Source organism: Sinocyclocheilus grahami, unplaced genomic scaffold, assembly GCF_001515645.1.
Source record: "Sinocyclocheilus grahami isolate Dianchi unplaced genomic scaffold, SAMN03320097.WGS_v1.1 scaffold851.1, whole genome shotgun sequence".
Taxonomy (NCBI): Eukaryota; Metazoa; Chordata; class Actinopteri; order Cypriniformes; family Cyprinidae; genus Sinocyclocheilus; species Sinocyclocheilus grahami.
Window position 1 is genome coordinate 217,422 of NW_015506030.1, and position 23,329 is coordinate 240,750.

Here is a 23,329-nt window from a genome sequence, read left to right on the forward strand (position 1 = left end):
ACTCAGCGTGCTTTGCTCATCAGCTCATGCACATCAGCTATACAGGTGTTAATACTTAATACTTGCATACATATACTTCGTAGACATCCTTAATCTCTAATAACTCCATTCTGCTGTCTGTTGTTCTGTTGTCGGTGTTTCTTTGTCTGAATATGGCACTTATCACATGCTGGGTGGTATCGGCGTTTGGTATCGGGGCATTTTAACGGGTACGAGTACCAGTACAGGAGCTCAGTATCGGGCCCGATACCAGTATCGGTTTCAGTGCATCCCTACCTACAAATGACACTTAGTGGAGACAATTATCTACAATGCTTTGAATCATGACAAGTTTAATTCTTTAGAAAACTACATTTACTAGGAGTAGAAACAATCTCAATTTCAGAAGGACTATAAAACAGTTTTTCAAGTTCATTACTGTGGATGGCCCAACCCAGAGTGGATTCTCATTGGTTCAAAAATCCCATCTCACATAACTACACTACCATTCAAATGTTTGAGGTTGGTAAGATGTATTTAATGTTTTTGAAAGGAGTCTCTCACGTTGACCAAGGCTACATTAATTTGATAAAAAAAAATAAAACAGTAATATTGTGAAATATTACAATTTAAAATAACCAGTTCTTCAGTGTCTCATGATCCTTCAGAAGTCATTATAATATGTTGATTTGGTGCTCATGAAATATTTCTTATTATTATCAAAGTTGAAAACAGTTGCTAAATGTTTTTGTTTAAACTGTGACTTTTTTTAGGTTTCTCTGAGAAATATAAGAAAAGCATTTATTTGAAATAGAAATCTTTTGTAACATTTAAATGTATTTACTGCCACTTTTGATCAATTTAATTTGACCTTACAGAATAAAAGTAACAGATTCTTTAAAAAAGAAATTACTGACTCTAACCTTTTGAATGGTAGAATATTTAAAAAATGAATTCAAACTGACTCGTCCATCACACTAGGAGAAAGCAAAAATAATCACCTTAAAGCTGCAGTCCGTAACATTCTAGCCTACGTCTTGGAATATATGACCCAAATAAGAATTTTCACTGAATATTGTCATCTGAACAAGTAAGTAACAAGTCTGCCACATTTGTTCTGACCAACTGAGGGGAAAAAGCATTACAATAAATCGCGCTAACAATGGTGATTAAATCTAAAGATCGGTTAGCTCATATCACATCAAACCATGCAAATTATTATTATTGTTATACTTTATTCTCAAAGTACTAATGTTAACAACATCAGCATTGCGTGACTACGAGTAGTGTGTATTAGCGTGTAGATTTCAATTTCTGTGCAGTCTAATCTCTGTCATACCATTCGAATTTCATATTAAGAAATTATTTTAACCCAAAAAGCAAACTATGCTCCCTTTGAACTGGTTGTCTTTAAAATGCTAATTTTGTGTAATCCCAGGCTATCTGAAATCAGAAGCACATTTAAAACTAGAATATAATTTAATTTCATTCACATGCGTTTCATAAACACATAATACTTTCTGGATTACAATCTGCCATCAAAATGATACATTTAATTATTCTGGCTGCTGTGAGAAAAGGCTATAAACGATCCACCACCTGTAGGATTCCTTACATGTGATAGCCTAGAAGCCAGGACAACTTCTTTGTTTACAGACGTGACGTAATGATGCGGCAGCATGCTCGAATTTCCCGCAAAAACCTACCCGTACCACTCAAATTAGAAAACATAATTATAAGCGAACCGTTGTGAATCAGGCTAAAGTAAGGCGATAGTTTTGAACACTGGCTGGTTATGTACTTGCTCAAATATTGATTTTGGATCATTTTTAATCATTTGCAGCTTTAATTTATAACTAAATTATATTTAATTATTTTCTGATACACAAAATGAGGATTTAAATAAATTTATAAACACAAGAACACATTGTATACTCTGAATAGTTTGGCAGTCACTGTCATAATCGTTAGCAAACAACTTAGTGCTGGTCTTACTGTGTCCTCCAGACACATCCTCCAGAGGATGTGTCATCCTCTCAGCATATTCCCTATAATGCACTGTGACAGTATAATACATTTCTTCAAAGTCCCTTTAAGGCAAGTCATTTCAGTCAGTGGTCATCTTGGTAATGCACCCAGGCAGTTATTTTCTATGTGGGCATAGTGGTTTAGAGTAAACAAACCCTCCCACATGATCGTTCAAGAATAATACTAATGCAAACATTTATTTTCGACAGCTGCAGAGCTGCCAACCTGTACACATTTTGTGTATGCGTACATATTTTGACCTCAAAGTACGCTGGTACGATTTGGTTGAGGCTAGAAGGCCTACACAGCTACAGCCACTGGGCATGCGCACATCAATATTGCGTAACTTTTGTCACGCTGAACAACAACAATCACTGTATTTGCATTATTGTAAGGGATAGGTTTAAGGTTGGGGTAGGTGTAGACGGTAATAAAACAAAATCTAATAGGTAGCAAATTTAATTTCTTGTTACTTTCCGGCCGTAACAGCTGTATCCCTTGTCACACTAAACTATGCAAAAACCTGGTGACGCCTCTGTCCACGTGCAGTACTCAAATCAAAAGAAGAGTTCAACCAATCAGAGCGCTGGGTTAATTCCCCAAATAGCAAGTGGGGAGGACTGACAAATGTGTACTCATTAAAAAGAGACTGCAAATCAACAACAACAGAAAATCCAGCTCGATCCCCTTTCCACTCCCGCCATCTGATTGATTCATGCAAGGAGTTTTAATGAAAGAGTTTTTTTAAATAGCATTTTAAATCGCAGAAAAATTTGCCAAGCCATCAGAACCGAAACAAACCAAAAACTGTGGTTAAAAAAAACAAGTTTTGTATTGAACTGTGGGCTTACTGTATTGTTGCATCCCTATTTTTTACTCTAAAATACTGTATAACAGGAATAGCATTGAATTTTGCACATTGTGCAATTACAATTTGTACATTAGCCATCAAGGAGCTTCAGGTAATAATGTAGCTATCTCGGAATATATAAACGAATCCTAACGAAGGAATAATAAGCACCAGCCAAAAACACATTAGGGAACTATCTGGCATGTTCCCCATGCCATCCTACTGTAACATCTGGACTTTAATTGAGGTTCTGTGCTGTGTGGTAAAGCGGGGGGCTCATTAAGAATGAATGAGAAATGTGTCTCATGAAAGATAGATGTGGAAACATGCAGGTTACTGATTGCATTATACACTGCTACAACCCACTCTTCAGTTTTTACTAATGTGGGGGAGACAGACACAAGAGCTCCTAGAGACTATGTGAATGAATTATAGAGCAGAATAATCTAATTTTGAACACCAAAATGATCAAAGTAACTATTTTGGAGATGCGACTCAAGAGACGATATGATCTTTTTCGTGTATTTTGACAATTTTTTTTAAAAAATAAATTAAAAAGCCAAAATATGCTTTTTACTGTTTTGTCTTGCTTTTCAAAGAAAAAAAATCAATTACAAAACAACAATTTAAAAATATTTAACACTGAACATTTTTAACATTCTAGCAGCCACTATAGCCTACCAACAAAGCACAATTTAACTTAAAATTAATAAGTTAATAAAATAATCATTTTTGGCCATCAGACCCCCTTCTTGAATCAGGCATGTATTTTTTTTTTACTGTACAATTAAAAGCAGCCTTGCTGAGAAGAGACTTCTTTTAAAACATTAGAAAATATTACAGATCCTAATTTGAACACTATGTGTGAATGTTATAAAGCATTGTCACACATGCCTTGAAAAAATTCATAAAAATGTGACTGAGCAACTGATGACTGTATCAGCGCAGATTTTCCTCGCGCTTTGGACTTAGAACCCTGGTTGTGCAGCGCTGTCAGAATACATGCTATACGCTCGTGTATTAGAAAACATAACGTTCTGCAGTTTATTTACTAATTGTTTACGGCCATTTCGCGATTTCAGTCATCATACAGTAACCAGCAACAATCATCCCTTCCTCTTCTCATTGAAGACATGCGATGCAGTCCTAAACAGTCTCTCGCTGTCGGTGCTTGTAATGATTTTTGCGTCTTTCTCCGACAGTTTAAATGCTTCCACACTGCTGACGTGTGTGCTGCAAAAAACAGCAAGAAACTGCCCACATCTGTTCATCTGCCATTCACATTTAATGCCAACATGGACTGAAAACCTATTTATTTTCCTAATACACGTTCCTCAACATATTTTGTATAATTCAATGCTGCATGTTATTCTAAATACAAATATTCTGCCATAAGTTTTTTCATTAAACGTCCATTACAAAATAAGTCACATTAGCAAAAACAAAATGGGTTGTGATGGGTTGCTTGAGTATGAAACATACCCTCAAGTTGCTGTATCTGCATGGTCAGTTACTTTGGATAATAGCGTCAGCTAAATATACTGTAAATGCTATATAATGGATAGTTGCAATGCTGAGAATGGCAAAGTGAAACCCAGTCAATTTAGAGGATTTTGTTTAAAGGTGGCATTTTGCTGAAGACGCAAATCTTGAGCTATTTATTGTATGGGCCTCGATTGGCTCGCTGGTGCAGGGACACTTATGAGCTGACAAGCACAAATGGCTGCCAGTTTTCATCATGTTGATTGTAAATGCTTGTTATTTTGACCTTATTACAAACAAAAGTACAGTAACGTTAAATCGAGGCTTGGTAAATGATAGTTTAATGGATACACTGTTCAGTCAGGTCACATTAGGGGAGGGCGATATACCGGTAGACACGATTAACAGGTAGAGATTCTGGACTATCGTCTCTATCACGGTTACATGCTCATGTGACATTGCTGTGCTACGTGGTCACATAGAAAACATAACATTTGCACATGTTTTTAAGCATTGCCGTTTTTAAAAAAAGTGATTTTAAGCTGTTGAAATGTAATCAGCACCGAAAGTGAACTCATTTCGCTATATGCGCGCGATGTCTGAGAGAGGCGCACACACGTGAAGATGATGCTCATAGAGTGCGGAAGTATTAAACTAAGTTATTAATTTTGCTGCTTTATAGGCATTGAACAGTTGCAGTATTTTCATAATCGTTAGAGGCCGAAATCGAAACTAAATTTCGATTAATTGCACAGCCCTAGTATGTAGCATTTCTTATTTATTTGTTCTACTGCAGTTTTTTTGTCCTATTGCTTGTAATTAGTTTTTTATTTTTTTTTAATCAAACATATAAAGAGACAGAGAGGAAGAGAGAGTAGGGCACAGATGCTGAAGAGCTGAAGCCATCAGGCTATACAAAAGGTTGGAAATAAGTGACACTTACCTCGGGCATCAAAAAACTCATCATCTGAGCTGTCAACAGATTCCTGGGTGATGTTCTGCATGCGCCAGTGAGAAGCGCTTTGCTTGCGTAGGGTCGCTAAGGGGAGAACATGAAAAAGATACAATCAAACCAAAGGTCACAAGTGCTGCATGCAATTACTGAGCATTGTGTGACTAATTAATTAGACACGCATGATGACAGTGTTATTTAATATTATGATGTGAAAAAGTCCAAAGGAATAGAACGGCTGGGAATTAATTGAAAGCATGTTTTTTTAATTAAGACTGGCTAATGTGGAAATCAAAGTGTAAAATTTGAGATTCAGGAAATCAAAATGAGAGTGCAGATCATACTTAAGAGGACTTGTCAGAAGGTTGCTTCTATTGATCTTAAAAACCTTTTGATCTAAAAGTTTATTCTTAAATTCTTGAAATTAGTCATAAAATTAAATTAGACACACATATCTACACACATATTAAAACACACACATTCTACAAATCATTTTTTTTTTGTTTACATATATTTAAAAATAAAGCTTTTAATATTTATTTATAGTTATAGATTTTACATACACAAACACACTTCTGTCATGACAACTCTCGGAGGTATTGGCATGGTAATGTACATGACAATGTTAATGTATTTGGTCTTGGCAGAATAGATCTGCTACGCTGCTGCTGCGGCAGAGCAAGTACCGAGATTTGCTACTGCCAATACATCCACAACATGCTGCTGTGAGCATGTAAGAAATATTGCTGCTGCACATATAACACATTTGAATAACCCCCATATAGCATACATGTATCACCCCGTAGCAGATCTATCCAGGTGGAGCTGGGGGAGGTGAAGGGTTTCTGAACATCCCCATATATACAGTATATAATGTATGTATGTATGTATGTATGTATGTATGTATGCATATATATATATATGTATATACATACATACATTCATACATACATATACAGTGGGTACGGAAAGTATTCAGACCCCCTTAAATTTTTCACTCTTTGTTATATTGCAGCCATTTGCTAGAATCATTTAAGTTAATTTTTTTTCCTCATTAATGTACACACAGCACCCCATATTGACAGAAAAACACAGAATTGTTGACAGTTTTGCAGATTCTGAAGTGCGCTGCCAACTGCTACAGCAAACAAAAGCCAGGTATTTGAATACTGAGCAGCGAGCTCATTGGCTACCGATACAGGAGAGAACCAATCAGCAGCCATGTGACAATGACGTCGCCAGGTCAGATTGAGCTAGACCTATCGGACTGCGCCATCTAGAGTTTCATGCCAGAACTGTATATACATCCCCATATATACAGTATATAATGTATGTATGTATGTATGTATGCATATATATATATATATGTATATACATACATACATTCATACATACATATACTGTATATATATATATATATATATATATATACACTGTATATATAGGTAGGTGCTGATGTTTGACTGGTTGTGCAGTTAATGCACACATATTAATTTAATATGGACAAGCATTATGGTGTTGAAAGCACTGTGAGGTATCTCATGCTTTATCTTCAAGAGCTTTAAACAAAACCTCTTTCTAGAAAAATTATGACAACACAAATTCATCCCTTCAATGGCTGAAGACAGAGTACTTGTCAACTCTATGTTATGTTAGTGAGGCTGGTGGCTTGACTTCTTTCTGTTGCTGTTAAGATGAGCAAGGAGCAACCAGCAAAGATTTGAATTGTATTCTGTCTTCAACACAAGATGGTTCTCCCAGCAAATTAAGACAGCTTCTATATTACCCAACTTAGCACAACTCATTAGTACAGATAGCATAAAAATGCTCTTCACCAAATTATTTCCAACTATCAACGTGCTCACGAAGCATAGTCACAATAATCCGGGCCTTTTGGAACAACATGTTCTAATAATCATTGGAGCCCTGGGCTGTTTAAATCTAAAGTTAATATCGTTCTAATCTAATGACAGATAGCGGCAATAATGTAAATTACAAATCAGTGTAAGTCCAACTAAAGTTATCCTCTCCCAATCATATTAAGTGGGCCATGATTTAATAATTATAGATCGGTGTCATTGTGAGTGAACATATAGAGATGGGAATTTTTGATGCTTTATAGCTCAGCAAATTGCCTCTTTACACAAAGCATAAATCATTTTGCATTATAAGTAATGTGAATCCAGTAATTCACGCAGCCAGGCTTAGTGAGCTCACTGTTGCATTCATAAGGCTTAAAATCAAAGTGCACTGAAACAAGCAAAGAAAAATACAAGCACAAGAGATTAATCATGAAGAATCAATATCAGCAGTGCCACAGTAATTGATTTTACCCATTTGGTTGGCATTACTCGAGAAGTGTCACCTAAGCTGTCAGTTCTCTTCACCCTGCGGTCTTGTACCTGGACCTTAACATGATCCTGCTCACTCTGTTGAAACAATAAGGACCCTCACCTTCCATTACTGGGGTTCAGTGCAGCCCACATCACCCCACATCACCATGCAGGATTTAATGAGTTTTTCATCTCTCCCACAAAGCCGGCAGGTCAAAAGTTGGCACAATTAATGCGCCAAAGGAGACGAGTATCTCAGCCTTCTAAGTTTTCTGTTATAATCACAACGCATTTGACAGTGGCATCAACAGAAGTCTGCTTTTTCATTCCTGAGGCCTGTGTCTGGACCCAAGCCCTGCCAGACAACATCTAGAGATAAGTCACCATATAAGCCACCACAGAATTTCATTTAGAGTTCGAAAGTGTTAACATTATACAGTGGCACCAGAAGTATTTAGACACTGTAACCACACTTAAAAATTAACAAGTAGATATATGAATTAGTAGCATAAGTAGATGGTGGCATCTTCTAAGCAGTTTTTGAATTTTGAGTCCAAAATTTGTGATATGTTTTACCTGAAAAGTGCCCTTTTGCTATATTTATTTAAATTAAATGCCACTATGATATTTTCTTATCTAACGCAGTAACATTTTAAATTATAGATTAAGCCACTTCATATGTATGATTTATAATCGATAATATCATAGAAAGATAAGGAGAAAGGGGTTATGGATGCAGTAACTGAGCAAAAGTTCCACTTTGTGATCATAACAGTATAAATAGTGAAGAAAGGTTAACCAGCTCAATTAATTGTTTTACAGAAGTTACGGCAATCAAATTTAGAGCAGCCAAATACACATACAGTATTTTATTTTAAACATTTGATGGAGATTAAATGCTTTTTCCTTTGGGACGCAGGAGGGCAGGCGGGAATGTTTCATTAATGGAGTCTAAACATTGAGAAATGCTTTTAAAGCTTGGTAAATAGATTTGCAGGAGGAGATAAAAAGGTGCAGATTAGTTTGAATGAGGGAGTCCAGTGAGGAGAAGGGAGGGTAGATATAAACTCAGTTCCTGCACTAAAGCATCTCTAATTGAGTCTATTCAGCGTTCCCATTTTCACATTTCTAATCACATCGTCCATAATTCACCCTGGAATGAAGGCTGAGAAAAGGGAAAGGTTGACATTTTTTTGGCTAAGGAAGAACGCATTAGAAAAACATGAATGGTTTTTCAACCAGTAAAAGTGGTGGTCATGGTTTCACAAGCCATAATCAAAGTAATATTATAAACCACTGCATAACTGAACCAAGATGGATTTAATTACAAGTGGCATTGTTTGGCTGGCTTCAGCCTGGCAAGTCATGCAGGTGATTCTTTTTGCAGCAAAACAGCAACGCAATAAATCTGGCTGAGCATAGGATGTACTTCAGCCATGAAATTGGTATGGTCCTCATGAATTATACATTTACAAAAAAACTAATAATTTCTTCTGGTACTATAAAAGCCAAAGAAAAAATAATTTGGCCAGCTTCATTAATGTCAGTATAGCATGTGGACTTTTGTGTTTAATTATATCGACTACAGGGGGATTAAAGGAAATTGAACAAATGCTGAAAGGAAGTCTTCCTTTAAAAACACTCAAAATTGAGGTTTGACTAAACAAAAATTCAGCTGAAAGCTCTTAAGGAAATATGATTGTGGTCTCATTTGCTTTAAGACAATACTTTACTTTCAGTGTCTATGCCATTAAACTGGATGTGCTATAAACATATCAATGTGTGTCTGTATCCCAACATTTCTTATTCAAGGAGGTTTGAATATTTATCAAACTGATACTGGTTAGGATTCATCCCCATACAGGACAGAATCAACAACCTTTAAAGGCACAATATGTAAGTTTTCGTCACTAGAGGTCGCATTTTCAAAACAATAACAAAGGCGAAGCTTGATGATGCTATGAAAGAGAGTGGAACGATGGGAGATGTCGTTTTCACCATCCAGAGATGTCCGAATCATGTTCACGGATGTAATGAATGATTTTTTTTTACCTGTACCTTCAAAAGTTATTCAAACAGCGAATAAATTATAGAGAAAGCGAGCAAAGAACATTTAACGTTACATTGTCAAAGAACAGTATGCCTGACTTCAGTCTAGCGCAAGTTTAAGCACTCAAAAAAACTCCCCTTATAATCAGTAAAGCTGTCTATACACTATTTGATTAACTAATCTCCTACTTACATCATACGTACATCTGCACTTTGATGTTTATGATGAGAGAATACACTCAGCGAGCGCACGCACTGAACAAAACTCCGGTGTTTCAGCGATGACTCATCTAAACGCCTCTGATTGGCCTCTGCGTTCATAAACTCAGCAGACTCGTGTGTGATTGGTTATAACGCACAACACTCTAAAAATGCGGAAAAGGATTGACGGTGCAACATTGAGCAGATCTAAATTTAATGCTGCAGTCAACACTTTTTATTTCATTTTCATTTTATTCGCGACTGCCGCAATGGATTTAGTTTAAATGCAGCAGCATTTTTGTCCATAAGTGTTGCCATAGTTTCTACAAGTGGAAACCGATAGCGCGATATTACGTAATTGATAGGCGACAATGAACCGGGATGAACTATTATTTAAAATGGGAATTTCTCTGGATTTACAAATCCTTGGGAACCTTTGGGATAACATAAATGCACAACTGAATGAAATATATAACAATGTGCAAGTGGTTTTTGGATATTTTATTTTACGAAAATCTTACATATTGTACCTTTAAGCCACTACAAACATCTCTCCCTATGCACTTAATTGCATGCAGAAGCGCTGCAAAATCTTTGGTAATACAAATGTAAACATATTTGTCATGACAATAAGGCAATTTCTAACTGAAAAAACGTAATGGAATCATTCACTCAACAATTTTGTTCAAAAGCACTGATTCATTCAATAATGAAAACCACTACTGTGTTGCTTGGAGACGTTTAACGGTTAATTATGCTGTGGTGTCCAAAACTATTTTCTTAGGTGGAACAAAAACTGGCAATTTAGTTTCAAAAATGTAATTTAGTCAATATTAACTTCTTGTTTATTGAACTGCTGCATAAAAAACACTCAAACAGATAGCTGAATAATCCATAACCCGTTTAACTATGTGTCCAATTTTAGATGGAGCTGTGAGTTATGAATGCTGGTTTAGGGATTGTGATTAAGGCCGATTTCGAGGTTTGATACGTCCCCTCTCCAAGGAGCCTGCAGAGTACAAAAGTAGCATTTTCTCCAGAGCAGTCACGACACAACTCACTGAGAGACTTGCTCTTAATCAAAAACATAATCTCTGCTAGATAGGAGCTGCTTTCCTCCAGCAATCTTGCTTTTCTCTCTTTCTTTAATCTCTATCTCACCCTCCCTCTTGCACTTTCTCTCCTAAGTTTCCATTCATTCCTCTTCCCCTCTTCAGACTCACCCTGTTACCCACGAACTCAAGAAGCTCCTCCACCATTTCTACTCATTTGTTCATCAGCCTCATGTTAAAGCCCCTCTAGAGAAAAGTGCTGAGGTAAAGGCCATTATGATATTAGAAGGCTCCCATTGGCTCGCTGCAGTGGTTTTAAGGTTGTGTGTGTATCTTGAAATAGACTAGACAATAAACAAAGGCCATAAGGGCATACTTATTGGAAAATAATGTTGTCTTTTTATTGGGGACTGGCATGAACCACTTCTCCATTAAATTCAAAAAGCTTAGCGGTTTTCTTCAATAAGTGATGGTAATTATCAAACAGCTTTTTCAACCCATTTTATTTCTGTAATGTGAAGTATTTTCAACTGAAACTGGATACCTATCCAACTTAACTTATACACGGTGTTCCTCCAGCCACAGGTTTGATTCTCATGAACTGATAAAATGTTTACCTTGAATGCAATGTCAGTCGCTTTCAATAAAAGCGTCTTCCAAATGCATAACCGTAAATCAAATGATTTAAAATTTGAATCAAATTATTTTGAATTGGATTGAATTGAAAGTAAACATTATACATAATAATGAACAAAATGTATGTAATAATTAATAATATGAATGTATATAAATGTATTTAACTTTATTCATAAATATTTTATTATAAATAATTATATATGACACATTTTTTGAAAAATAATAAATTTTATATGAATAATATACAATAATATGCACACACACATTACATATCAATAAAATAATTTATATAATTTTTATCATCCAACCAATCCAATTTAAAATCCTTTTATTTTAATTTTAAATTATTCAATTTGAATTATTTATTATTTTTTAAAGAAAATAAACAGGTTCAGGAGCTGGAGTTATGACAGCAATATTGTATGAAATTGATGTTTTGTTTTTTTTCCGTTGTCCACTTGAACACTCAAATCTTGGACCGACTTCTACTACCTTTTTAGAGAAAAACAGCAAACAGTTCTCAATCAGTTATTTCATTAAATTACTCTGAAGAATACTCTCGTCCTTATCCCTGCATCACCAAAGCGTGTGCGCTTGCAACATATGTGCCGTGCGGCTTGTAAACACTTGCGTTTGGCAGCTCAAAGCAGTGCCACACACGCTGTGAAACAGCACATATGCCACAGTTGCACAAAAAAAACACTGGTGTGATAAATAACGAAGCAGAACTGTGATACTGAAACCCTAAAAGATCACAAATGCAGAAGTTGATGCTGCCAGACAATGCAAATACTGACAAAGGCTGTATTTCCAGGCAGTGCAGGCTAAAGCCATACTGTGCAATCTTTTCTGTCCTTTATGATTGTTGCTTGTCGCATCTTGGGTAAAAGCCAAAGGAGACTGTGCAACTTCAATGATCTTAGGACTCTGGATGTGTTTGACCATGTTGACTACGCGATATTCCTGAAAATTTGTTCTTAGACGGCAAAATCATGGCCAGAATCGTTCAGTGCTCTAAGCTTTAGAGAAGAGTCAAGATTTTCAGACTATAGGTTGAATGGAAAGGGTATGCTTATATTGCAACAGATGGCATACAAATGTAAGTGTGAAATCATTGCAGCAATAGAGGATCCAGTGGGCAAACCTCATGCAAGGTCACAACATTAAGAGGGGATTGAGAGTAAACTACGGGGAACAGAGCCACTTGACTGGGTTACTCAAGAGCCGCTTCCTCCTTCTGTCAATGCGCAACTGAGGACTAAAGGAGGGGACGTTGCAAATGCATGAGGCATGAGCACAGAAAGCTCGCTTGGATGGACGTTAATTGTGTCTTTACATAACAGAGGAAATGCAAACACAAAATCAAGATGTTCTGTTAAGGAGACAGCGCTGTCATAACGCTTCCGAGTTGTGATCAGCTTTTGGCATCTCGTCTCTACTAAGGTGAAGCTGTTCAACCAAGCACATCTGCATGTAGCTCTGAAAGGAAGTGTTTGTACGATATGACATCATGTGTAAAGCTTCCCTCTGAAATGACAGAAAAAATTATATATTAGGAAGTACAGTCATCATTATCATATTCTTTTATGATCATGTTATAACATGAAAGCATGCTGAATACCAACATGCCCTTTGGTTTACGCCCTCCTTTGAATCACAAAAAGTACTGAACAATGAATAAAACTACTGAACGCACTCTGCTGAACCACAAAAAAAAACCTAGATATGCTTTCTATGTTGAAAAATTTATATATATATTATATTGTATTTTTGTATACTCTTGCCATTTTTTTATAATTATATATAATAGCCTATAGCCTTTGTCTGACTATAGAGAAGGATTATTCCACTCAAACTTCATTGTTATTTGTGCATGAATAATACACAGTATAATATAATCTAATACATACGTTTCTCCTACACATAAAAACAAATGCTATTATAATTTGCCACCAAAAGCAAATGTTCGAGAATTAATTGATGAAGAGATTAATTTAAAGCAGATGTTTTTTAAAGAACCATCTGTCTACTACAACAAAACTCATCTAGTTAAAATGTTCATATACTGTAGATGAATGTTTTATTCTATCTAGTTCCATCTAACATTTGATCCTATCTAGTTAAAAATATCCATCTATAGGTTAATGGAGCCAAGTAATAACCTGGACTGCCTGTAAACAGACACAAAAGCCAGACTGCAGTTCTACAGACGGTCATGAAAGGCGGTCATTCTCTCTTTCTCTCACAGGACCACAGGGTAGCAGTGAGTCTGTCACCGCCTCTCGTGCAAGGCTATTTTTAGCACCGTGCTCTACCCAAATCATCGTGCAAGTTCGCTAGAGCACAATCATTATGGAGGAAACCTGAAGTCTGCCCTGAATTGTTCAGTTTGCAATGAGGTGTCAGGTAGGCTGTTATTCACAGCTAAGAGCATGAGAAAAATGGGACATTTAGATTTTCTCATTTCAGAAGACCAGGTTTTCCCAGAAAGCAGAAGATTTCTACCTGTTGATACACATATTCTGGAATGCTTAAAAACTATCCCCCCCCCCCCTAACAAACCTGCCATCACTTGCCATAGTTTCACAACTTCCAATGAAGGGAACATGCAAACTATGTCATAACCACAAAACCACTTTCACTAACCAACGTTTGCTCTACAAATCGTCATGTTAGTATTCTTTATTAGTGACCTTATCGCTCACAAAGGCTCAGGAATATCAAAATGCATCTAACCCTCAGTATCAAATTTATGAGTCCAATTCATATGAATGATATAAATAATTCCTCAAACCATAGAGCTTGTTGAGGAGAGGTGTGCTATTACTTTTCAAACCAATAAGACCTACGATTTTTGTTAGGCAAACAATAAAACATTTTAACAAACGTATACAGACTGAGCCTTAGTTTTACACAACAAAGGCAAGCACATTTTCTTCATAAAATGTCTATAGTAAACCATAAATATGAATATTATTTACATTCTCACATTTTAATTTCTTACTTACTTAATAATGTTTATTTTACAAGTCATAATTTCTTCAACAGCGCCATCATATGCACTCTCGTTCAAAAGTCTGGGGTTGGTAAAATGTTTAGTCTTTTATGCTCACCATGTCTGCATTTATTTGAGCAAAAAACAGTAATATTGTGAAATAGTATTATGCTTTAAGACAATACTTTACTTTCAGTGTCTATGCCATTAAACTGGATGTGCTATAAACATATCAATGTGTGTCTGTATCCCAACATTTCTTATTCAAGGAGGTTTGAATATTTATCAAACTGATACTGGTTAGGATTCATCCCCATACAGGACAGAATCAACAACCTTTAAAGGCACAATATGTAAGTTTTCGTCACTAGAGGTCGCATTTTCAAAACAATAACAAAGGCGAAGCTTGATGATGCTATGAAAGAGAGTGGAACGATGGGAGATGTCGTTTTCACCATCCAGAGATGTCCGAATCATGTTCACGGATGTAATGAATGATTTTTTTTTACCTGTACCTTCAAAAGTTATTCAAACAGCGAATAAATTATAGAGAAAGCGAGCAAAGAACATTTAACGTTACATTGTCAAAGAACAGTATGCCTGACTTCAGTCTAGCGCAAGTTTAAGCACTCAAAAAAACTCCCCTTATAATCAGTAAAGCTGTCTATACACTATTTGATGAACTAATCTCCTACTTACATCATACGTACATCTGCACTTTGTTGTTTATGATGAGAGAATACACTCAGCGAGCGCACGCACTGAACAAAACTCCGGTGTTTCAGCGATGACTCATCTAAACGCCTCTGATTGGCCTCTGCGTTCATAAACTCAGCAGACTCGTGTGTGATTGGTTATAACGCACAACACTCTAAAAATGCGGAAAAGGATTGACGGTGCAACATTGAGCAGATCTAAATTTAATGCTGCAGTCAACACTTTTTATTTCATTTTCATTTTATTCGCGACTGCCGCAATGGATTTAGTTTAAATGCAGCAGCATTTTTGTCCATAAGTGTTGCCATAGTTTCTACAAGTGGAAACCGATAGCGCGATATTACGTAATTGATAGGCGACAATGAACCGGGATGAACTATTATTTAAAATGGGAATTTCTCTGGATTTACAAATCCTTGGGAACCTTTGGGATAACATAAATGCACAACTGAATGAAATATATAACAATGTGCAAGTGGTTTTTGGATATTTTATTTTACGAAAATCTTACATATTGTACCTTTAAGCCACTACAAACATCTCTCCCTATGCACTTAATTGCATGCAGAAGCGCTGCAAAATCTTTGGTAATACAAATGTAAACATATTTGTCATGACAATAAGGCAATTTCTAACTGAAAAAACGTAATGGAATCATTCACTCAACAATTTTGTTCAAAAGCACTGATTCATTCAATAATGAAAACCACTACTGTGTTGCTTGGAGACGTTTAACGGTTAATTATGCTGTGGTGTCCAAAACTATTTTCTTAGGTGGAACAAAAACTGGCAATTTAGTTTCAAAAATGTAATTTAGTCAATATTAACTTCTTGTTTATTGAACTGCTGCATAAAAAACACTCAAACAGATAGCTGAATAATCCATAACCCGTTTAACTATGTGTCCAATTTTAGATGGAGCTGTGAGTTATGAATGCTGGTTTAGGGATTGTGATTAAGGCCGATTTCGAGGTTTGATACGTCCCCTCTCCAAGGAGCCTGCAGAGTACAAAAGTAGCATTTTCTCCAGAGCAGTCACGACACAACTCACTGAGAGACTTGCTCTTAATCAAAAACATAATCTCTGCTAGATAGGAGCTGCTTTCCTCCAGCAATCTTGCTTTTCTCTCTTTCTTTAATCTCTATCTCACCCTCCCTCTTGCACTTTCTCTCCTAAGTTTCCATTCATTCCTCTTCCCCTCTTCAGACTCACCCTGTTACCCACGAACTCAAGAAGCTCCTCCACCATTTCTACTCATTTGTTCATCAGCCTCATGTTAAAGCCCCTCTAGAGAAAAGTGCTGAGGTAAAGGCCATTATGATATTAGAAGGCTCCCATTGGCTCGCTGCAGTGGTTTTAAGGTTGTGTGTGTATCTTGAAATAGACTAGACAATAAACAAAGGCCATAAGGGCATACTTATTGGAAAATAATGTTGTCTTTTTATTGGGGACTGGCATGAACCACTTCTCCATTAAATTCAAAAAGCTTAGCGGTTTTCTTCAATAAGTGATGGTAATTATCAAACAGCTTTTTCAACCCATTTTATTTCTGTAATGTGAAGTATTTTCAACTGAAACTGGATACCTATCCAACTTAACTTATACACGGTGTTCCTCCAGCCACAGGTTTGATTCTCATGAACTGATAAAATGTTTACCTTGAATGCAATGTCAGTCGCTTTCAATAAAAGCGTCTTCCAAATGCATAACCGTAAATCAAATGATTTAAAATTTGAATCAAATTATTTTGAATTGGATTGAATTGAAAGTAAACATTATACATAATAATGAACAAAATGTATGTAATAATTAATAATATGAATGTATATAAATGTATTTAACTTTATTCATAAATATTTTATTATAAATAATTATATATGACACATTTTTTGAAAAATAATAAATTTTATATGAATAATATACAATAATATGCACACACACATTACATATCAATAAAATAATTTATATAATTTTTATCATCCAACCAATCCAATTTAAAATCCTTTTATTTTAATTTTAAATTATTCAATTTGAATTATTTATTATTTTTTAAAGAAAATAAACAGGTTCAGGAGCTGGAGTTATGACAGCAATATTGTATGAAATTGATGTTTTGTTTTTTTTCCGTTGTCCACTTGAACACTCAAATCTTGGACCGACTTCTACTACCTTTTTAGAGAAAAACAGCAAACAGTTCTCAATCAGTTATTTCATTAAATTACTCTGAAGAATACTCTCGTCCTTATCCCTGCATCACCAAAGCGTGTGCGCTTGCAACATATGTGCCGTGCGGCTTGTAAACACTTGCGTTTGGCAGCTCAAAGCAGTGCCACACACGCTGTGAAACAGCACATATGCCACAGTTGCACAAAAAAAACACTGGTGTGATAAATAACGAAGCAGAACTGTGATACTGAAACCCTAAAAGATCACAAATGCAGAAGTTGATGCTGCCAGACAATGCAAATACTGACAAAGGCTGTATTTCCAGGCAGTGCAGGCTAAAGCCATACTGTGCAATCTTTTCTGTCCTTTATGATTGTTGCTTGTCGCATCTTGGGTAAAAGCCAAAGGAGACTGTGCAACTTCAATGATCTTAGGACTCTGGATGTGTTTGACCATGTTGACTACGCGATATTCCTGAAAATTTGTTCTTAGACGGCAAAATCATGGCCAGAATCGTTCAGTGCTCTAAGCTTTAGAGAAGAGTCAAGATTTTCAGACTATAGGTTGAATGGAAAGGGTATGCTTATATTGCAACAGATGGCATACAAATGTAAGTGTGAAATCATTGCAGCAATAGAGGATCCAGTGGGCAAACCTCATGCAAGGTCACAACATTAAGAGGGGATTGAGAGTAAACTACGGGGAACAGAGCCACTTGACTGGGTTACTCAAGAGCCGCTTCCTCCTTCTGTCAATGCGCAACTGAGGACTAAAGGAGGGGACGTTGCAAATGCATGAGGCATGAGCACAGAAAGCTCGCTTGGATGGACGTTAATTGTGTCTTTACATAACAGAGGAAATGCAAACACAAAATCAAGATGTTCTGTTAAGGAGACAGCGCTGTCATAACGCTTCCGAGTTGTGATCAGCTTTTGGCATCTCGTCTCTACTAAGGTGAAGCTGTTCAACCAAGCACATCTGCATGTAGCTCTGAAAGGAAGTGTTTGTACGATATGACATCATGTGTAAAGCTTCCCTCTGAAATGACAGAAAAAATTATATATTAGGAAGTACAGTCATCATTATCATATTCTTTTATGATCATGTTATAACATGAAAGCATGCTGAATACCAACATGCCCTTTGGTTTACGCCCTCCTTTGAATCACAAAAAGTACTGAACAATGAATAAAACTACTGAACGCACTCTGCTGAACCACAAAAAAAAACCTAGATATGCTTTCTATGTTGAAAAATTTATATATATATTATATTGTATTTTTGTATACTCTTGCCATTTTTTTATAATTATATATAATAGCCTATAGCCTTTGTCTGACTATAGAGAAGGATTATTCCACTCAAACTTCATTGTTATTTGTGCATGAATAATACACAGTATAATATAATCTAATACATACGTTTCTCCTACACATAAAAACAAATGCTATTATAATTTGCCACCAAAAGCAAATGTTCGAGAATTAATTGATGAAGAGATTAATTTAAAGCAGATGTTTTTTAAAGAACCATCTGTCTACTACAACAAAACTCATCTAGTTAAAATGTTCATATACTGTAGATGAATGTTTTATTCTATCTAGTTCCATCTAACATTTGATCCTATCTAGTTAAAAATATCCATCTATAGGTTAATGGAGCCAAGTAATAACCTGGACTGCCTGTAAACAGACACAAAAGCCAGACTGCAGTTCTACAGACGGTCATGAAAGGCGGTCATTCTCTCTTTCTCTCACAGGACCACAGGGTAGCAGTGAGTCTGTCACCGCCTCTCGTGCAAGGCTATTTTTAGCACCGTGCTCTACCCAAATCATCGTGCAAGTTCGCTAGAGCACAATCATTATGGAGGAAACCTGAAGTCTGCCCTGAATTGTTCAGTTTGCAATGAGGTGTCAGGTAGGCTGTTATTCACAGCTAAGAGCATGAGAAAAATGGGACATTTAGATTTTCTCATTTCAGAAGACCAGGTTTTCCCAGAAAGCAGGAGATTTCTACCTGTTGATACACATATTCTGGAATGCTTAAAATCTATCACATGACTGACCCCCCCCAACAAACCTGCCATCACTTGCCATAGTTTCACAACTTCCAATGAAGGGAACATGCAAACTATGTCATAACCACAAAACCACTTTCACTAACCAACGTTTGCTCTACAAATCGTCATGTTAGTATTCTTTATTAGTGACCTTATCGCTCACAAAGGCTCAGGAATATCAAAATGCATCTAACCCTCAGTATCAAATTTATGAGTCCAATTCATATGAATGATATAAATAATTCCTCAAACCATAGAGCTTGTTGAGGAGAGGTGTGCTATTACTTTTCAAACCAATAAGACCTACGATTTTTGTTAGGCAAACAATAAAACATTTTAACAAACGTATACAGACTGAGCCTTAGTTTTACACAACAAAGGCAAGCACATTTTCTTCATAAAATGTCTATAGTAAACCATAAATATGAATATTATTTACATTCTCACATTTTAATTTCTTACTTACTTAATAATGTTTATTTTACAAGTCATAATTTCTTCAACAGCGCCATCATATGCACTCTCGTTCAAAAGTCTGGGGTTGGTAAAATGTTTAGTCTTTTATGCTCACCATGTCTGCATTTATTTGAGCAAAAACTTATGTTATTCACAGTTAAGAGCATGAGAAAAATGGGACATTTAGATTTTCTCATTTCAGAAGACCAGGTTTTCCCAGAAAGCAGAAGATTTCTACCTGTTGATACACATATTCTGGAATGCTTAAAAACTATCACCCCCCCCCCTAACAAACCTGCCATCACTTGCCATAGTTTCACAACTTCCAATGAAGGGAACATGCAAACTATGTCATAACCACAAAACCACTTTCACTAACCAACGTTTGCTCTACAAATCGTCATGTTAGTATTCTTTATTAGTGACCTTATCGCTCACAAAGGCTCAGGAATATCGAAATGCATCTAACCCTCAGTATCAAATTTATGAGTCCAATTCATATGAATGATATAAATAATTCCTCAAACCATAGAGCTTGTTGAGGAGAGGTGTGCTATTACTTTTCAAACCAATAAGACCTACGATTTTTGTTAGGCAAACAATAAAACATTTTAACAAACGTATACAGACTGAGCCTTAGTTTTACACAACAAAGGCAAGCACATTTTCTTCATAAAATGTCTATAGTAAACCATAAATATGAATATTATTTACATTCTCACATTTTAATTTCTTACTTACTTAATAATGTTTATTTTACAAGTCATAATTTCTTCAACAGCGCCATCATATGCACTCTCGTTCAAAAGTCTGGGGTTGGTAAAATGTTTAGTCTTTTATGCTCACCATGTCTGCATTTATTTGAGCAAAAAACAGTAATATTGTGAAATAGTATTACAATTTAAAATAACTGTTTTATTTTGATATACTTTAAAGTGTAATTTATTCTTGTGATGGAAAAGCTGATTTTTCAGCAGCCATTATTGAAGCCGATTTGGTGCTCAAGACACATTTCTTATTAGTATCAATGTTGAAGAGTTGTGCTGCTTAATATTTTTGCGGAAACAGTGATGCATTTTTTCAGGTTTCTTTAATGAATAGAACGTTCAAAACAATATAAATCGTTCGTATCATTATAAATGTCTTTACTGTCATTTTTAATTAATTTAATGCATCTTTGCTGAATTTTTTTTTAATTCTTAAAAAATATGAAGTGTATAGCATAGTATAGAATATAGTGCAGAACAGTAGAACAGAACGACTCTATACCATTTATCTGTATTCAAGATAAAGCATGGTGCTGTAAGACCTTCATCTGTCCCTTGCAGATCTGACCGAAACTACAAGAGCAGCATCTAAAATACCTGAATACTACATAAAATAGTCAAATAAGAGATTCAAGATAAAACTGTAATACATTTAACCATTTTTTACAATTCTTATTATTATTATTATTATATTCAGCTTTTCCACTTAAATGGTTCTTTAACATCAGGTATGTTGATAAATCAGTGCATCTCTAATGAATAGCACCCAACATAACACTTATATCACTTAAATCAAAAGATACTCCTTTTCAAGCCAGAAACGCCGCATTTAAAGCTTACCAGTTAAACAAGGAAAATATTTTCTGCATCAATTGTATTAACAACAATAATAATGTAAATAACCATAAATAGTATTTATTATTTAATTATTAATAGTCTCATTATTTTGTAAAAAAAAAAAAAAAAACTTTAATAACAACTGATTCTTTTTATCAGTTATTGGACATATTTTTGTATTAGCGTTCCCTGGATTGCCTGCGAGTCTGTGTAGGGGATCCCTGGGTCAGATATGGATGACAACTGCTGCCCTAGTTCCATTAAACATTCTACATTTAATATTAAGACCACTTTGTAAAGAGAGCATGTTAAGGTGAAGCAAAAGCTAGAAAAAACCAAGTGAACGGGACTGCATTTGGGGCGTCATAAGCACTGTAATGCGCCCGTGACGCCCCAAAACGCTGTCTAGCTCACTAGGTTTTGAGACACAACCCTGGTTCATCACGCATTCCAACACTACAGATTGACGCGGAAAGTGAAGGGCGCAAGCTGCCGGTCTACTCTTTCTGCTTTGATTCCGCAGCTTGCACGTTAATTCCTGAGATGTCACATCACATACAGAGAACACACAGACGTCTCTTCTTACCTCTCCCTCTGATCTCTTTAGCCATCCTGCGTCTTTGCAGTTAGTTTGGACAGTACACACGTCTCTTTTCTCTATCCTTGTCTGCGCGCGGGAGAAGCGATTTCAAGTCTATGCACGATTCATGTTTGAAGCTGCAGTGGAAATGACATGCAAAGGTGGGAGTATCCATGAACGCTGAGAGATCCTTGTGTTGAAGTAAACGCGGAATTGGGGCTGTTTGTAAGTGTGCATACTTTGCTGCTGTGACTGTCCTCCTCTCCTCCTGTTGAGCTCGAGGTGTGATGCTCGACTGCCTCCAGTGGTTCTGCGCGAGCTGCAGTGAACTTGGAAAACGCCAAGCGCATTAATGCAGGCTTCAGACCACCCTCCGTCATATATTAGTTATTTATTCCTTTATGTACTTTAAATAATAATATTACACTAGCGCCTCCTTAATGATACTACGCAGATACATGGCACTAAACAACCGCTGATAAGTAATAAATAAAATAATTCCTGCAGTGTATTGAGCTCGGTAACTTTTTATATAAAAAGAAATACGTGTATGCTGCAAATGTATGTATTTACATAAAACGGTATAATAAGGAAATCAAAAGGACGCCCAGTACATAAAAAATGATTGACAGCGAACATGGGAGAATCAACACGAAGTTAGTTTTGATATTTTAGCCATTCTTAGACAACCTTTTAATAATGTCATATTCATTTCCGTAATTTTATCGAACAGGGTGTAACTTAAGTTAGGCAAGCCAACTAATACAACAAAAAATACGTAAAAATAAACTATTGTCCCTGTTGAAAAAAGGTATGTTTTGAAACTGGGATGCTGGTTTGAGCTGGTTTAAGTTGGTCCTTAGCTGGTCATGTGCTGGTCTTAAGCTGGTCGGACCAGCTTAAACCAGCAAGGGACCAGCATAAACCAGCAAAGGACCATCATAAACCAGCAAAGAACCAGCTTGAACCAGCATCCCAGCTTCAAAACATACCTAACCAGCATATGCTGTTTTTTTCAACATGGGTGCTTATTACACGCAATGCGCCATTTTGGAATGAAAACGAGGCCAAGGCGGGAAACGTGAGATCAGCACGTAATCATTTATCGTTTGTTCATTATCTCCTATCAACCCTCACATACAGTGGGTAAGCAAAGTATTCAGACCCCCTTAAATTTTTCACTCTTTGT

At 36.1% G+C, this 23,329-nt stretch overlaps 1 protein-coding gene across 1 annotated transcript in view; it reads right to left on the minus strand.

The window, feature by feature from the left end:
* The window catches only part of LOC107562949 (membrane-associated phosphatidylinositol transfer protein 3-like), a 100,036-nt gene extending 77,611 nt beyond the window's left edge, over positions 1-22,425 (minus strand). Inside the window, exons 1-2 of the mRNA XM_016247710.1 lie at positions 22,147-22,425; positions 5,283-5,378 (exon numbers count right to left, since the gene is read on the minus strand). Of these exons, the coding sequence (XP_016103196.1) occupies positions 5,283-5,378; positions 22,147-22,171 (121 nt within the window). The 5' untranslated portion in view covers positions 22,172-22,425. The remainder of the gene's footprint in view (positions 1-5,282; positions 5,379-22,146) is intronic.
* Between the last annotated feature and the right edge of the window lie 904 nt (positions 22,426-23,329).